At 45.9% G+C, this 17,624-nt stretch overlaps 1 protein-coding gene across 2 annotated transcripts in view; it reads left to right on the top strand.

Moving 5' to 3' along the window:
• kpnb3 (karyopherin (importin) beta 3) overlaps nt 1-17,624 on the top strand; it is a 53,901-nt gene that overhangs the window by 12,734 nt on the left and 23,543 nt on the right. Inside the window, exons 7-15 of one of the 2 annotated variants that reach the window (XM_084324413.1) lie at nt 3,801-3,923; nt 5,785-5,905; nt 7,735-7,822; nt 8,083-8,189; nt 9,368-9,492; nt 10,185-10,274; nt 11,516-11,689; nt 12,782-13,000; nt 16,297-16,380. In XM_084324413.1, coding sequence (XP_084180539.1) covers nt 3,801-3,923; nt 5,785-5,905; nt 7,735-7,822; nt 8,083-8,189; nt 9,368-9,492; nt 10,185-10,274; nt 11,516-11,689; nt 12,782-13,000; nt 16,297-16,380 — 1,131 coding nt within the window. Of the gene's footprint in view, nt 1-3,800; nt 3,924-5,302; nt 5,331-5,784; nt 5,906-7,734; nt 7,823-8,082; nt 8,190-9,367; nt 9,493-10,184; nt 10,275-11,515; nt 11,690-12,781; nt 13,001-16,296; nt 16,381-17,624 lie in introns of those variants that run through there. The other variant, XM_084324414.1, reaches the window with a different exon arrangement.

Raw genomic sequence — 17,624 nt, 5'->3', positions numbered from 1 at the left:
TTTTGTACAAAATGCTTCTTACTGTTGCGCTCCAGAGACTGTGCATGACAAGATAAGTATGAAATAAAAACATAGTAAAAATTAGAAGAAAAAAAAAAGAGGTCACAGTGTTCAGTTTAGACATATGTACAATGTTCGCAGACGTAGTTACCATACAATATACAATACTGTGCAGTGTACTAATATACAATACTATATAGTGCAAGGCATAAATGGACGAGGTGCAGTTTAGGTACAATTCACAGTAGGTGTACGAGTTGTAGTGCAAATCCTTTATCAATAAATATAAAGTGTAAGTGTGTTTGTGTGATCTAAAGTGTGGAGAGTGGGTGCTGCAGTGTGTTGTTTGAGTGAGTGAGTGTGTGTGTGCGTGTGGGTGTGTGTGCTGTGTGCATTTGATGGTTGTTGCATAGTGATTATTGTTCGTTTAGCGATTATTGTTCGTTTAGCAGCCTGATGGCCTGGGGATAGAAGCTCCTTCTGAGTCTTTCTGTGCTCGCCATAAGACTCCGGTATCGCTTGCCTGACGGCAGCAGTTCAAAGAGGCAGTTGTTCGGGTGGCTCGAGTCCTTAATAATTCTCTTAGCCTTCCCCTTGCACCGCTTGTTGTAAATGTTCTGGAGGGTGGGAAGCCCCCCTCTAATTGTGCGTTCGGCTGAACGTGTCACTCTTTGTAGTCTGCTACGGTCTTGTGCAGTGCTATTCCCAAACCAGGAGGTGATGTTGCCGGTCAGGATGCTCTCTATTGTACATGAGTAGAAGTTCCTAAGGATCTTCTGACTGACTTGGAACTTCCTTAGGCGCCTGAGGAAGTAGAGGCGTTGTCGTGCCTTCTTCACAACACTGTCAATGTGTGTGGTCCATGTCAAGTCCTCGGATATGTGGGCTCCGAGGTACTTGAAACTGTTCACTCTCTCAACTGGTGCCCCGTCGATGCTGAGGGGGCTGTAGTCCTTGACCCCCGACCTCCTGAAGTCCACAATCATCTCTTTTGTTTTGCTGACGTTCAGGGAGAGGCAGTTCTCCTGACACCACTGTGACAGGTTCTCTACCTCTTCCAGGTAGGCCCTTTCGTCGTTGGCAGAGATCAGGCCCACCACTACTGTGTCATCAGCAAATTTGATGATGGTGTTGTTGTTCCGCTGTGCTACGCAGTCATGTGTGTACAGGGAGTAGAGGAGGGGGCTCAGAACACAGCCCTGGGGGGCCCCTATGTTGAGCGTGATGGATGAGGAGGTGCAGTTGCCGGCTCTTACCACCTGGGGTCTGCCCGTCAGGAAGTCCAGGACCCACTGGCACAGGTCATAGTTCAAGCCCAGGTCCCTGAGCTTGGCTATGAGTTTGGAGGGGACTATGGTATTGAATGCTGAGCTGTAGTCGATGAACAGCATTCTCACATAGTTCCCCTTCCTCTTGTCCAGATGTGATGCTGCTGTGTGCAGCACATGGGCTATGGCGTCCTCCGTGGACCTGTTGGGGCGATATGCAAATTGCAGAGGGTCCAGGTTGGTTGGGAGGGAGGAACAGATGTAGCCCTTCACTAGCTTCTCAAAGCACTTCATGGCTATGGAGGTGAGGGCTACAGGGCGGTAGTCGTTGAGGCAAGCGGGCGTAGATTTTTTGGGTACAGGGATGATGGTGGACTTCTTCAGACAGGTGGGGATGACGGCCTGTTCCAAGGACAGGTTGAAGATGTCAGTGAATACCGGGGCCAGTTGGTCGGCACAGACTTTTAGGACGCGGCCGGGGATGCCGTCCGGTCCTGCTGCCTTCCTGATATCCACTTTTTTAAAGATCCGTCTCACCTCATGCTCTGTTACCCTGAACACTGAGTCTCCATCAGCAGACCCCCCCCCCCCCATTGCCGTGGTTTGTAGGCTGGTGTTGTTATTCACAGCCTCAAACCTCGCATAGAAGGAGTTGAGATCATTTGCTAAGGAGATGTCACTGTTCAGTTTGAGGGGGGTTCCTTTGTAGTCTGTCATTGTTCTGAGGCCCTGCCACATGCCTCTAGAGTCAGCCTGTTCAAACTGAAGTTCAACTTTATCCTTGTAACGCCGTTTTGCCTCTATTACTGCTCTCCTGACGTTGTATCTTGCCATCTTGTGTTCTTCCATGTTGCCTGTCACCAGCCCGGTGTTGTATGCTGATGTGCGCACTTTCAGAGCCTCACGGACGGATTTGTCTACCCAGGGCTTTTGGTTTGGGTAGATATTAATTTTGGTGGTGGGGATTATTACTTCTACCTGAGTACAGACATAGTCAATCACCGTTTCGGTGTATTCGTTAATATTGGCTGTGTTATCACGGAGTACACTCCATTCTGTGCTTCCCAGCACTGCTTGGAGTGACTCTACTGACGTCACGGTCCAACGCTTAACCTCTCGCGAGACCACCGGCGTTCGCTTGAGACACTGTTTGTACTTAGGCAAAAGAAAAATTGCTGCGTGATCGCTTTTACCGAATGGACTAAGAGCCTGTGACTTGTACCCATTCTTAAATTGCGAGTATACATGGTCTAATATGTTCTCGCCTCTGGTGGGACAGGTCACATGCTGATAGAAATTCGGCAGCACCTTTTTAAGACGCGCGCTGTTGAAATCCCCCAAGACCAAAATGGCCGCGTCAACGTTAGCTGCCTGGAGTTTGTTTACCTCGTCGTGAAGTTTTGAAAGTGCGACCTCAGTGTTCGCGTGTGGTGGAATGTACACTCCGATGAGGATGATGGACGTTAACTCTCTTGGGAGGAAGAAGGGTCGACATTTTATCGTGATAAACTCCAGGTCTGGGGAGCAGTGGTTAGACATTTCTTTTGTGTTGCCTAAATCGCACCACTCCTTGTTTATCATGAAGGCGATGCCGCCTCCTTTCTTCTTTAGTGACTCTAATGCCGTCCGGTCTTTTCGTAGAACGAAGAAGTGGTCTGCCGGTTCTATTGCATGATTCGGGACATCTGGACTCAGCCAAGTTTCTGTGAAACAGAGGACGTTACAATCCCGAATGTCCCTCTGGAATTGGATCCTTGCTCTGATGTCGTCCAATTTGTTTCCTATCGATTGCACATTGGCCAACAATATGCTGGGCAATGTGGTTCTGTGTCGTTTGGACCTCAGTCTGTTCCGGACCCCGGCTCTCTTTCCTCGTCTTCGCGGCGGCTTTTGTCCGTGGCCGGCATAACAAAGGATCTCGGCAGGCCATTTCTGCTGTTCAGCGATCCGATCCAGAGAGCAATCCAAACGGTAAGTTTTCCTTAATCCAATGTCAATGATTGACTGACGGTCATACACATATAATGCACCAACAGTTGGTGCAAATAAAACTCCTAATACTATAAAAATTAACAAAATAAAGCACAGTCTCGTCGGAGCGATCAGAAAGGCAGCCATCACAGCAGCGCCAGTGTGTCCTCAGCCAATCGGAACGCTTGTTTTATGTTCAAAGATCCCCATCTGCCTAACTCACTCGTGTGACTTGTGCATTTTAACGTTGCATACACAGGCGGCGATCGCATGACATGTATGCATGTAAGAGGAAAAAAATGCCTAAAGTCACAATATATTTTGTTTAAAATTCACCGTATTTTGTTATGCAATGGTTGTTGTGTTTTTGTATTTTTGCAAACTTGTTGATGCACCTTGTGGAACTTTATTTTCTAAATATAAATAAAAAACATACACATTTGCTCAATTATCGTAGGAGGCTAACGATATAGAGAAACATGAATGCTCTGCCTGACCACCTTGGACTGTACAGATTTCCACTCGACATGTGTAACCGCAGCTTGTATTCCCTTCATGCAGGCGGTGAATGAGTCTTGTTACCAAGGAGACGACTCCGTGCTCAAGTCCCTGGTGGAGATCGCAGACACGGCACCCAAATACCTGAGGCCCAACCTAGAGGCCACGTTACAGCTCAGTCTGAAGGTGGGTTAGGATCAACCTGGAGGCCACGTTACAGCTCAGTCTGAAGGTGGGTTAGGATCAACCTAGAGGCCACGTTACAGCTCAGTGTGAAGGTGGGATCAACCTAGAGGCCACGTTACAGCTCAGTGTGAAGGTGGGATCAACCTAGAGGCCACGTTACAGCTCAGTCTGAAGGTGGGATCAACCTAGAGGCCACGTTACAGCTCAGTGTGAAGGTGGGATCAACCTAGAGGCCACGTTACAGCTCAGTCTGAAGGTGGGATCAACCTAGAGGCCACGTTACAGCTCAGTCTGAAGGTGGGTTAGGATCAACCTGGAGGCCACGTTACAGCTCAGTGTGAAGGTGGGATCAACCTAGAGGCCACGTTACAGCTCAGTGTGAAGGTGGGATCAACCTAGAGGCCACGTTACAGCTCAGTCTGAAGGTGGGATCAACCTAGAGGCCACGTTACAGCTCAGTCTGAAGGTGGGTTAGGATCAACCTGGAGGCCACGTTACAGCTCAGTGTGAAGGTGGGTTAGGATCAACCTAGAGGCCACGTTACAGCTCAGTGTGAAGGTGGGTTAGGATCAACCTGGAGGCCACGTTACAGCTCAGTGTGAAGGTGGGTTAGGATCAACCTGGAGGCCACGTTACAGCTCAGTCTGAAGGTGGGTTAGGATCAACCTGGAGGCCACGTTACAGCTCAGTGTGAAGGTGGGATCAACCTAGAGGCCACGTTACAGCTCAGTCTGAAGGTGGGATCAACCTAGAGGCCACGTTACAGCTCAGTGTGAAGGTGGGATCAACCTAGAGGCCACGTTACAGCTCAGTCTGAAGGTGGGATCAACCTAGAGGCCACGTTACAGCTCAGTCTGAAGGTGGGTTAGGATCAACCTGGAGGCCACGTTACAGCTCAGTGTGAAGGTGGGATCAACCTAGAGGCCACGTTACAGCTCAGTCTGAAGGTGGGTTAGGATCAACCTAGAGGCCACGTTACAGCTCAGTGTGAAGGTGGGTTAGGATCAACCTAGAGGCCACGTTACAGCTCAGTGTGAAGGTGGGTTAGGATCAACCTAGAGGCCACGTTACAGCTCAGTGTGAAGGTGGGTTAGGATCAACCTAGAGGCCACGTTACAGCTCAGTGTGAAGGTGGGTTAGGATCAACCTAGAGGCCACGTTACAGCTCAGTGTGAAGGTGGGTTAGGATCAACCTAGAGGCCACGTTACAGCTCAGTGTGAAGGTGGGTTAGGATCAACCTAGAGGCCACGTTACAGCTCAGTGTGAAGGTGGGTTAGGATCAACCTAGAGGCCACGTTACAGCTCAGTCTGAAGGTGGGTTAGGATCAACCTAGAGGCCACGTTACAGCTCAGTCTGAAGGTGGGTTAGGATCAACCTAGAGGCCACGTTACAGCTCAGTCTGAAGGTGGGTTAGGATCTTGGTATACTCTCTTTCCACCACGTGTTCCAGTAGATGACGGCGGAGTTGTCGAACAGCATTGTTCACATACTTGCTTGTGTATTTTGCCTGTACCTGGAGGGTTGAAATGTCCATCCACTAGGGCAGGGGTTCTCAAACTTTTTCATACCACGACCCCATTTTATTTAGGATTTCTTTTGGCGACCCCACACACTTAATGTATTGCGTTTTTTTTTTTTTTTTTTTTTTTTTTTTTTTTATGTGTTTTATTTTTACTATAAACAAATGTATGAATGCTCCATGGGGCATTAGAAACAATTCAAATGTGCCCTGAGGTTGCATAATGTACAAACAATTATATGTATAAACCATTATCATCGTTCCGATAATTTTGCGCTAGACCGCGTCAAACAAATGACCCAATACCAACCGCTAACAACCGGTTCCCTGTGCGTTGCAGCTGTGTGCCGACACCAACCTGACCAACATGCAGAGGCAGCTGGCGCTCGAGGTCATTGTCACGCTGTCGGAGACCGCCGCCGCCATGCTGAGGAAACACACCGCCATCGTGGCTCAGAGCGGTGAGGGAGGCGCCCACCGCCACTAACTGACACGAGGGCCACTTCACCCGTGGCCTTTTTATAGATGGATGGATGGATGGATCTTTTTATTTGTCCACTGTTTGTGGTCATTTTGTTCTGGCTTCACCGTGGTTGCAATCGACAACACAGTACAAACACCACACGGGCACAAAAGACATTGACCCAATACATAGACAAATGGAGAAACGACAACAACAGGGACGGGGCTTCAGGTACCTAACCAGTACCATTTAAATCTTTAAGAATTCATCAGAGCAGTGGGATGAAGGACTTCTTAAATATGTTTTCTCAGAATCTCACACGCGTCTAAACTCTTTCTTTTTTTTTGCACACATTCACTTAGTTTGACAGTTATTGAGACCGGTGTGCGTCTGAACCGGCCAGTGTGTATTTGAACTGGTGTGTATCTGTGTCCAGTGTGTATCTGAACCGGTGTCTATCTGAACCGGTGTATCTGTGTCCAGTAGGGGTGGAACGGTATGCATTCGAATCGTACACCGTTCGGCACGACCTCCACGGTTCGGCGCGTGTGGGTATTGTTCGGTTCAGGGGATGCAAAAAATTTGGCACGGAGAGGTGAAGCGCCGGCTGCAGCATCAGGTGCTGTCGGTTCATAGAAAGTGCGTGGAAATGGCAAGCGCAATATAAATCAATCTTCATTACGACATTTGGCATTAACATTACATAGGCCTACAACTTGCCATAACATTAGCATGGTTTGTGACGCTACAAGTACAACGCACGTTGGTAGCCCGCTAGCTCCCAATACAGCCAGTGAAATCATTATCAGACATCAATGAAATGTTACCATAGCTAGCAGAGGATAAAATGGGAGTCTGAGGCGGGGTGTCGAAAGACGGTGACGTTTATTCAACATCCAAGAAGGCTAACATTGTGTTTACTAACTCCAACCGGGACTATTGCTGCTTTCCCACTGCATGGTATCAACTCGATTCCACTCCACTCAACTTCCACTGTAGGTAGAGTCAAGAACGAAGGTACCACACGCAAAATGGTCCGTGCGGACGCCCAACCCATAGACTGTTCTGTGTGTGAATTACGTTAATCCACCACTGTTTCACAATTACTGTGTTGCACAACTTGCACTCAATATTTAAATAATGTTAGTCTAAATAAATGTAGAGATGATGTACGTATTTTAAAAATAGAATGAACCGAAGTGTTTTGAAACGGTAGGCCTACAGTGTGTGTTGGTTTGATTTATGCTGCATTTGATATTGATGGCCTTCTAATTTGTTTTTTATTTATTTTAAATAACTGACACTTTTTCTTTTGATAAGAAATCCAGCCATATTCCTTTCATTGTATTTCAAATACTGCACTTTAATTTCAAGCGGAAAACGAATCTTTCCAAGAACTGACAATCGGGGAATTTAAACATTGTTGACATTGTTTTTTTGTGTTTTATTTTAAAGAAAGGAAAGTCTAGTGCTGGTTGAGCATATGCATACTTTATGTTGATGGTCTTTGTCTATAATGTGGCCACAAAAATAGAAAAGTTTAATTATTTTGTTTGCACTAAGTTAATACTTTGACAAATGTAGCCTATATTTTTCAGTCAGTTCGGTCTTTGTGTGCCAAACATTATTTAAGGCAAACCGCTGTAAACCTTATTTAATTTTTTCAAATAAATGAGAAGCATGTTTACATTTTTAGAGTGTTACATTAAAACATATCGAACCGAACCGAAAACCGTGAGCACAAAACCGTGAACCGAACCGTGTATTTTGTGAACCGCTCCACCCCTAGTGTCCAGTGTGTATTTGAACCGGTGTGTATCTGTCCAGTGCCCCAGATGCTGGCTATGATGGTGGACTTGGAGGAAGACGAGGAGTGGGCCATGGCCGATGAGCTGGAGGATGATGACTTTGACAGGTGCACCCTACACCCACCCACTGCTCCTTACTGACCAATCACCATTATGAAATGGGTACTGTAGCTCAAATCAAGCAATCGGATCACTCTGCGTCTGAGGGGGAGGGGGGGGAAAAACCATTAGCCTTGTTAACCCTTTCACTGCCACACTACAGAAGGGTTATGTGTATATTGTATTTAATATCTACTTGATTCCGACTGCGTGGTGTGAAGAGGGCAGAGATTGAGTTTTTTTTTTTTTTGCCCTTTTGCCCCAACAGTAATGCTGTAGCTGGGGAGAGCGCGCTGGACAGGATTGCCTGTGGGCTGGGAGGCAAGATCGTGCTGCCCATGATCAAACAACACATCATGCAGATGCTGCAGAACCGTGAGTGAACACACAGGGTCACAGGGAGTGATGTTCAGGGTCACAGGTAGTGATGTTCAGGGTCACAGCGAGTGAACTCACAGGGAGTGAACACGGGGTCACGCGCTCGGGCGGCAGAACCGTGCGATCAATACAGGTGTCTTGCCTAAATCTGTAGTCCTATGAAAGGGGAGACCCAGGGCTTTCGAATTTCATAAAACTACACTACCCAGCTCACGCCAGCCACTGTCAAACGTGGAGCCGTCTGGCGTGAGCGTTTTCTTTGCGATTATGTCTCACAGTTCGAACAAACCTTGTATTGAATATTAATAGGGATGTCCGATATTATCGGCCGTTATTGGCATTAAAATGTGATATCGGAAAATATCTATCGGTTTTCAAAAAGAAAATTAAGTTTAAAAATATGTTTAAAAACAGGGTTCTAGAATCTTATAGTCAAATGTAACCTACAATCTGTTTTTCTCTACCATGAAACTCTGGTATTGCAGATGCATTTTTTTTTTTTTTTTGTTGGCTTGTTCTTTTCAGGAATGGTTTTTGTTGATTTTTTTTGTTTTTATCTTGCAAACTTTAACTTTTTTTTGTTTTCTGGATCGGTTTTTGTTGATTTTGATTGTTGATTTATTTATTTTGTTATATTTTGAAAACTTAAACTTTTTTTGAATTTGTTTTTTGAATTAGGGGTAGGTTGCTCTATAAGCCTTCGGCTTCAAACCTATCCTTTTCGTTTGTTTATTTGTAAAAAATTTCGAAAAATTCTTAATTAATTAATAAAAATGTATTTGTTTTTATTTATTTGTATTTGTAAACATTCGAAATAAAATAATTCATTCATTAAAAAAAAAAAATTACATTTCTATAACCTTTATTTACCCAGGCAAGCAAGAACTAATTCTGATTTTATTTATTGTCAAAAGTATGCATAATGTTGTGTTAATTTCACAACAAGAGATATGTAATGTTAATTACCGGTACCTGAAATTATTCAGTTTTTTGGGGGGGAAACCCTGCATATATCGGTTGATATCTGTATCGGAAATTAAGAGTTGGACAATATCGGTATTGGTAAAAAAGCCAATATCGAGCATCCCTATTAATGTTAATATTGTTTTAGGTTTGAATTTCTGTTTTTAAAACTGTAAGACATTCTCTGTACTGATGCGTGTTCCTCCCCCCAGCTGACTGGAAGTACCGCCACGCTGGGCTCATGGCGCTGTCGGCCATCGGTGAGGGCTGCCACCAGCAGATGGAGGCCATCCTCAACGAGATTGTCAGCTTCGTCCTTCTCTTCTGCTCCGACCCTGTAAGACACACCATACGTTAACACCCCCCCCCCCCCCCCCATTTAATTAATAATGGTTGTATTAATATAATAAAATAACTTAACATCTTCATATTGACTTATTGAAGAAACTCAAGCTCACACTCTTTCAACTCCGTAGATTAGGGATGGGCAAAACTCACAAAATTGCTATTCGATTGTCACTGGGAACTATCAAAATCATAAAGCATTCATTACGAAAGTTACATCACTGGTGCTTGAAATGTGTGAACTTAAACTGAAAATGCATACGGCAAACGTACACAACTTTGCTACAATGTAACATGTCTGCCTCTCCCTCCTCAGCACCCAGAGTGTCGTATGTAGTGGAGGGCTGACCCCTATTAGTCGATTAGTCGGTCGAAAGGAGCCGTAGTCGACTGCCAACCTCTTAGTCTAATACAAAAAAAATATTTGTATAAAAAAATATTTTTAAAGAGTAACGCTAATGGCACGCATACCAGAGGCTAACTGCCTACGAAAACAGGCCCAGAGGCACTGAAAGAGGATTTCACCCATCTAATGAACACACTAGACTACTAGACAAATATCAAGATGTATCCATCAGTGGACCAATAGACCTATCTCAAACCCTGCCCTCTTTTCTTGATCCTCCAATCACAACTGTCGCTTAGTCGACTCCTTCAGACATTAAGCTGCCTCTCTCTCCTCAGCACCCCAGAGTGCGCTACGCTGCCTGCAATGCCATTGGACAGATGGCCACAGACTTCGCCCCCACCTTCCAGAAGAAATTCCACGATAAGGTATCTGAACTATAATAATAATAAATTTTATTTGTAGTGCACTTTTTGTTCACTTTGATCCCAAAGTGCTACAGGGTTAAAACATGGTTAAAACATAGTTAAAAACATAGTATAAACAGAAAAGTAAAAACACCAGCACAGGAATAAAATCACAAGAAATGGCTAGCAATCAAATGCCTTTTTAAACAGGTTTTCAGGCCTGCTTTAAAAGAGTCCAGGCTCTGCAGGTGTGGCGCAGCCGAGCAGAAGGTCCCCCATGGTGCAGACTAGTACTTAAGAGGTTTATAACATTCTGTTAGGCTGTCTTTAGGTAGTCCAGTTCACACAAAGTGTATATGTTTTGTATTATTATTGCACAATGGTGTGAAAATGTACTACACATTGGCTAACACTACAGCTTCATATTCTCATAAGCAGCCTCCAAGATGCATTCAGATGTTACAGGCGTACTTTGACATTTTGAATTTCAATAGAATTTTCTTCACTATTAGCATTCCTCATTGAAGCCAAGGGGCTCAGCTAGCTGCGAGCGTTATGCTAGTATTGCCCCTTGGTTTCAATGAGGAATGCTAATGAGGCTAACTTGCCATTTCTGGGAAACTGAAGGACATTATGCGTAAACTTGTTTTTCCTCCAGTGAGGCAAGTGAAGAATAATCAACTCGGAACAAGTCAGAATGTCAAAGTACTTTTTTTATCCACCTTTTCTCCTGTTTTTCTCCCATCCCAATTTAGTCGTTATGCCAATGCCCATCCTCGCATGTGCCCCCCACTTGTCGGTCTAGGGAGCCCTGAAGTCTATCGGATGCTTCCTCCGAGACATAGGAGAGACAACCAGCAGCCTTTTTTCACCTGACAGCGCGGACTCTCATTGGTGAGGTGTAACGTGTGGGAGGTCACACTACCCTCACCATCTCCCTCCCTCGCTGTGCAGGCGCCCTGACCGACCTGTAGGAGTCGCTGTTTACAACGACCAGAATACCACCCTCCGGCTTCCCTCCCGCTGACACCGCCAATTGAGCCAGTATGATGGCCGGCCAAGCCGGAAGGCAACACTGACAGCCGGATTCGATACCAGTGTCTCTCGCGTTGGTGACGAGCGCTTAGTCCGCTGCGCCGCCCTCACTTCACACGTTTCTATAATTGTTTTGTCGTAACCAGAAAGCCATTTTAGGAGACATATCTCTTACCGGCCTACTCGACCCCTGACTGTGTGCGCTCTCGTCTCTCTCTCTCTCCCAGGTTATCTCGGCTCTGCTGCAGACCATGGAGGACCAGAGTAACCCCCGGGTTCAGGCGCACGCCGCCGCCGCCCTAATCAACTTCACTGAGGACTGTCCCAAGTCTCTGCTCATCCCCTACCTGGAGAGCCTGGTGCAGCACCTGCACGTCATCATGGTGGCCAAGCTGCAGGAGGTCAGTGGTGAACGGCTGTGTGTGTGTGAACAACGATCTCTATCAGAAAATGTAAATAAAGTACTTAACCTGTTGAGAATTAAGATTTTAGAATTTCAACCGCAAGAGCTGCAGCCATCTTGAGTTTTCATGATAAGACTAATTCATTGGTCCAATTGATGTGATTTTGGTCGGAATCTATCTGTATCATGTAGAGCTGGACGATATGGAAGATGATCACAAGGACTTTCCTCATGGGGTACTCGGATCGGTTTATCACATGGAGTCTTGCTTTTCACTAGCAAATGGTTAACCCTTTCACTGCGACAATACAGAAGGTTAACCCTTTCACTAGCACACTACCAAATGGTTAACCCTTTCACCGCGACAATACAGAAGGTTAACCCTTTCACTGCCACACGACAAATGGTTAACCCTTTTCACCGCGACAATACAGAAGGTTAACCCTTTCACTAGCACACTACCAAATGGTTAACCCTTTCACCGCGACAATACAGAAGGTTAACCCTTTCACTGCCACACGACAAATGGTTAACCCTTTTCACCGTGCCAATACAGAAGGTTAACCCTTTCACTGCCACATGACAAAGGGTTAACCCTTTCACAACCACACTACAGAAGGTTAACCGCCTGTAGCGTGGTAGTGAAAGGTTAACCTTCTGTAGCGTGGTAGTGAAAGGTTAACCGTCTGTAGCGTGGTAGTGAAAGGTTAACCTTCTGTAGTGTGGTAGTGAAAGGGTTAATTAAATCTTTTGTATATACACGTGGCCAATATCAGATTCCAGTGTGAACTGGTCATGCTCCTGAACAGAACTGACCAGAATGCGCAAATTAACGATACAGTTGTGACGAAAAAGAAATTGTGACTAATATCAATCGCATTGCAAAAAAAAATTAATAATCAAGACTCCATGTGATAAACCGATCCGAGTCCCCTATGAGGAAAGTCCTTGTGATCATCTTCCATATCGTCCAGCTCTACTAAGGCAAAAGAAGAAGAAGAAATATCTTGAGCAATAAATGAGAATTGAGCACTATTGAGGCTTGCAGTGTGAACGTGGCCCAACTGTCCTTCTCCGCTCCTCCACCCAGCTGATCCAGAAGGGCACCAAGCTGGTGCTGGAGCAGGTGGTGACGTCCATCGCCTCCGTGGCCGACACGGCCGAGGAGAAGTTCGTGCCGTACTACGAGCTGTTCATGCCCTCGCTGAAGCACATCGTGGAGAACGCCGTGCAGAAGGAGCTGCGCCTGCTCCGCGGCAAGACCATCGAGTGCATCAGCCTGATCGGCCTGGCCGTGGGCAAGGAGAAGGTGGGTGGTGGTGCCGCACGTAATATAACCTGATCGGCCTGGCCGTGGGCAAGGAGAAGGTGGGTGGTGGTGCCGCACGTAATATAACCTGATCGGCCTGGCCGTGGGCAAGGAGAAGGTGGGTGGTGGTGCCGCACGTAATATAACCTGATCGGCCTGGCCGTGGGCAAGGAGAAGGTGGGTGGTGGTGCTGCACGTAATATAACCTGATCGGCCTGGCCGTGGGCAAGGAGAAGGTGGGTGGTGGTGCCGCACGTAATATAACCTGATCGGCCTGGCCGTGGGCAAGGAGAAGGTGGGTGGTGGTGCTGCACGTAATATAACCTGATCGGCCTGGCCGTGGGCAAGGAGAAGGTGGGTGGTGGTGCCGCACGTAATATAACCTGATCGGCCTGGCCGTGGGCAAGGAGAAGGTGGGTGGTGGTGCCGCACGTAATATAACCTGATCGGCCTGGCCGTGGGCAAGGAGAAGGTGGGTGGTGGTGCCGCACGTAATATAACCTGATCGGCCTGGCCGTGGGCAAGGAGAAGGTGGGTGGTGGTGCCGCACGTAATATAACCTGATCGGCCTGGCCGTGGGCAAGGAGAAGGTGGGTGGTGGTGCTGCACGTAATATAACCTGATCGGCCTGGCCGTGGGCAAGGAGAAGGTGGGTGGTGGTGCCGCACGTAATATAACCTGATCGGCCTGGCCGTGGCAAGGAGAAGGTGGGTGGTGGTGCCGCACGTAATATAACCTGATCGGCCTGGCCGTGGCAAGGAGAAGGTGGGTGGTGGTGCAGCACGCCTTCGCTTATTGGAATAGTATACAGAGAAATATAACCGTTAACTAGGGATGTTCGATATTGGCTTTTTTTAGCGATATACCGATATTGTCCCAACTCTTAATTTCCGATACCGATTATATGCAGGGTTTCCCCCCCCCCCAAATTTTTTTAATAATTTCAGGTAATTAACATTACATATCTCTTGTCGTGGAATTTGGTTAATTATGAAATGTTAATCTTATTGTTTTTAATAGTGTTTTTGAGAGTATTCGAAATACGCGTTCGGAAACACCAAGGAGTATTCAAAGCCTGTAAAATGGGACAGCCCTACACTAAATATATATATATGTTTTTAATAAATTATCTGTATTTTAAACTATTAACGCTGACTCATTCCTTCAGTCCACTCAAAATGATGCTAATATTCCTTATGTTTATTATATTAATTGAAAATTGCATACGAGAGTATTGGGTAGTAATAATAACACATGGCGATATACTAAAAAGCGATTTATAATTTTTGGCTGGTAGTTTTTTAAATGTTTTTTAAACCTTGGCTGGTAAGCCAAAAAGTAAATTTTGTTCCCTGATCCTGCGCATGTATGACCGCAGGAGGGGGCCGGGGGTGTGGTCTTTTGTGTGTAACCTGGACCCACAATGGATAGGTTTGTTGTCGGAAGTGGTGCCGGTTATGGGGTGGAACGATTCACAAAATTGACTGTTCGGTTCGTATCACGGTTTTCGTTTCGGTTCGATATACGTTGTTTAAAAAAAATAAAAATATGTAACACAAAATTTTAACATGCTTCTCATTTATATATATATATATATATATATTAAAAAAAAATTTACAGTGGTTTGCCTTGAATAATGTTTGGCACACAAAGACCGAACTGACTGAAAAATATAGGCTACATTTGTCAAAGTATTAACTTAGTGCAAACAAACAATATGCTCAGCCAGCACTAGACTTTCCTTTCTTTAAAATAAACACAAAAAATCAATGTCAACAATGTTTAAATTCCCTGATTGTCGGTTCTTAATGGAAAGATTAGTTCTCCGCTTGAAATTAAAGTGCAGTATTTGAAATACAATGAAAGGAATATCGCTGGATTTCTTATCAAAAGGAAAAGTGTCACTGTTATTTAAAATAAACTAACGCACACACACTGTACTGTTTCAAAACAACACTGCTATGTTCATTCTATTTTTTAAATACGTACATTATCTGTCTACATTTATTTAGACTAACATTATTTAAATATTGAGTGCAACTGTGGTGGATTAACGTAATTCGGTGAGTTGGAACTATATGGGTTGGGGGACCGCACGGACAATTTAGCGTCACGGACCTTCTCGACTCAAACGTTACCGGAGTTGAATCGTGTTGATAACATGCAGTGGAAAAGCGGCAATAGTCCCGGTTGGAGTTTGTGTGTTGTATGTTAGCCTTCTTGGATGTTGAATAAACGCCTATCATTGTTTTTCAACACCCCGCCTCTCAGACTCTCATTTTCTCCTCTGCTAGCTAGTAGCTGTTAACATTTCATTCGGCTGTATTAGGGCTGGCGGGCTACCATAGTTAAAGTGCGTTGTACGCTGAAGTGAGGTGGCTATCTCGAGGCAGAGTATTAAATCGCCTTTTTTAACTGCGAGAAGAAGCGCAGATTTTCCTTGCAGACAAAAACAACCGATTGGCAGAGACATGTGCTGATAATGAGCTGCATTACGAAACTCCGTTAGTGACACTCCAGGTTAATTAGCTGCGTTTTTGGGGTAATTCGTGTGACGAGCTACTGAAAGTCAAGTTCACTGGACAGGCCCTCGAAAAGTTCTGGATATCAGTCCGGAACGAGTACCCAGTGTTGTGTAATGCTGCGCTGAGAAAGCATGTCCCCTTCTCATCAACATACCTCTGTGAGGCCGGAACCAAACCATTTTTTCTTTTAGGCCTTAGCCGTCGGGAGAGGTGTTGGTTGGACAGTGCTTAGGCTAATGGCTAATTCATTGTGCTAAGCTAGGCTAACGTGCAGCCAGATGGCTTTCTACTGAACTCGGAGAGGAAACTGGTATCTATCTATCTTGTCTCTCTCTGGAGAAGACGTTAAGCTAAATTCCCAAAATGTTGGCGTGTTCCTTCAACATATTTAACAGTTTTACTTAAAGGAACAAGCCAACTTTTTGGGAAATTTGCTTATTTGCCATCTACCCTGGAGTTAGACGAGCAGATGCATACCCTTTTGTGACCTGTGTATTTACCACGTTAAAAAATAAATAAAAAAGTGTTGGATATTTTAGTTTTCTAAGCAGATGTATACTCTGAACAATTGTTTAGTCGAACCCCTGCTGCCCGCGCGCAGTGATTTCACGCATCGCCTGAAAAGCCCTGTTTCACTCAATGAAAGCGCATTTCCTTGTTAACGGAGCTTCTCAGGTGATGCGTGAAATCACTGCGCCCCGGCAGCAGCGGTTCGGCAAAAAGATTCCAATGCCCTGACATCCACCCCCCCGCTCTCTCGTATCTCCACAGTTCATGCCAGACGCCTCGGCCGTGATGCAGCTGCTGCTCAAGACCCAGACGGACTTCAACGACCTGGAGGACGACGACCCCCAGGTAGGGAGCGAGACCACCCCCAGGTAGGGAGCGAGACGAGGCGACCCCCAGGTAGGGAGCGAGACTACTCCCAGGTAGGGAGCGAGACGTCCCCCAGGTAGGGAGCGAGACGACCCCCAGGACGAGGGCTTTTCATTCTCTACTCATTCGCTTGTACTCCGTCCCCGACGTTCCTGGCCAAATTCCCAATCAGGTCTAGGCCACCTAATCATCCCTTCCCCTTAATTGGCCGATATCAATCCCCGTCTCCTGAGCCGTTCAGCCATTGTGTAGTGTGATGTGTGCCTGGTGCCAGTGTATGGTAGTCATTGTGTAGTGTGATGTGTGCCTGGTGCCAGTGTATGGTAGTTGGTGTGTAGTGTGCCTGGTGCCAGTATATGGTAGTCATTGTGATGTGTGCCTGGTGCCAGTGTATGGTAGTCATTGTGATGTGTGCCTGGTGCCAGTGTATGGTAGTCATTGTGTAGTGTGCCTGGTGCCAGTGTATGGTAGTCATTGTGTAGTGTGATGTGTGCCTGGTGCCAGTGTATGGTAGTCATTGTGTAGTGTGATGTGTGCCTGGTGCCAGTGTATGGTAGTCATTGTGTAGTGTGATGTGTGCCTGGTGCCAGTGTATGGTAGTCATTGTGTAGTGTGATGTGTGCCTGGTGCCAGTATATGGTAGTCATTGTGATGTGTGCCTGGTGCCAGTGTATGGTAGTCATTGTGTAGTGTGCCTGGTGCCAGTGTATGGTAGTCATTGTGTAGAGTGATGCGTGTCTGGTGCCAGTGTATGGTAGTTAGGGCTGCAACGATTAGTCGACATAATTGACGACGTCGATCATAAAAACTCGTCGACGCCGAATCATTAGTTCCCTGGGATGTTAAGCTAAGAAGTCTAAGAAGGATATTATTATTTTATTTCATTGTGTTTTTAGCCATAGTTGCACTTTTGTTGCAACCCCAGTTATCCCATTAGTTCCCCCAAACGTACTGTCGGCCTGTTATGTTAAGCTAAGAAGTCTGCTAAGAGCCGCGCTCACAGGAAGCAGAGATGGAGGGTGTGACAGAAATAATTGTTAGATTAGTCGACTAAAAAAATAATCGACGGATTAGTTGACTACCAAAATAATCGTTAGTTGCAGCCCTAATGGTAGTCATTGTGTAGTGTGATGTGTGCCTGGTGCCAGTGTATGGCAGCCATTGAGCCTGTGTAGTCCAAGGTTGGGTGCTACCAGTGGTGGTGAAGGAGGCCATTTCCACCC

This window comes from Notolepis coatsorum (genome assembly GCF_963971535.1).
Source record: "Notolepis coatsorum genome assembly, chromosome: 1".
NCBI classification, from domain to species: Eukaryota; Metazoa; Chordata; class Actinopteri; order Aulopiformes; family Paralepididae; genus Notolepis; species Notolepis coatsorum.
Note: the sequence above shows the minus strand (reverse complement) of the source record. Positions and strands in the feature narration are given on the sequence as shown.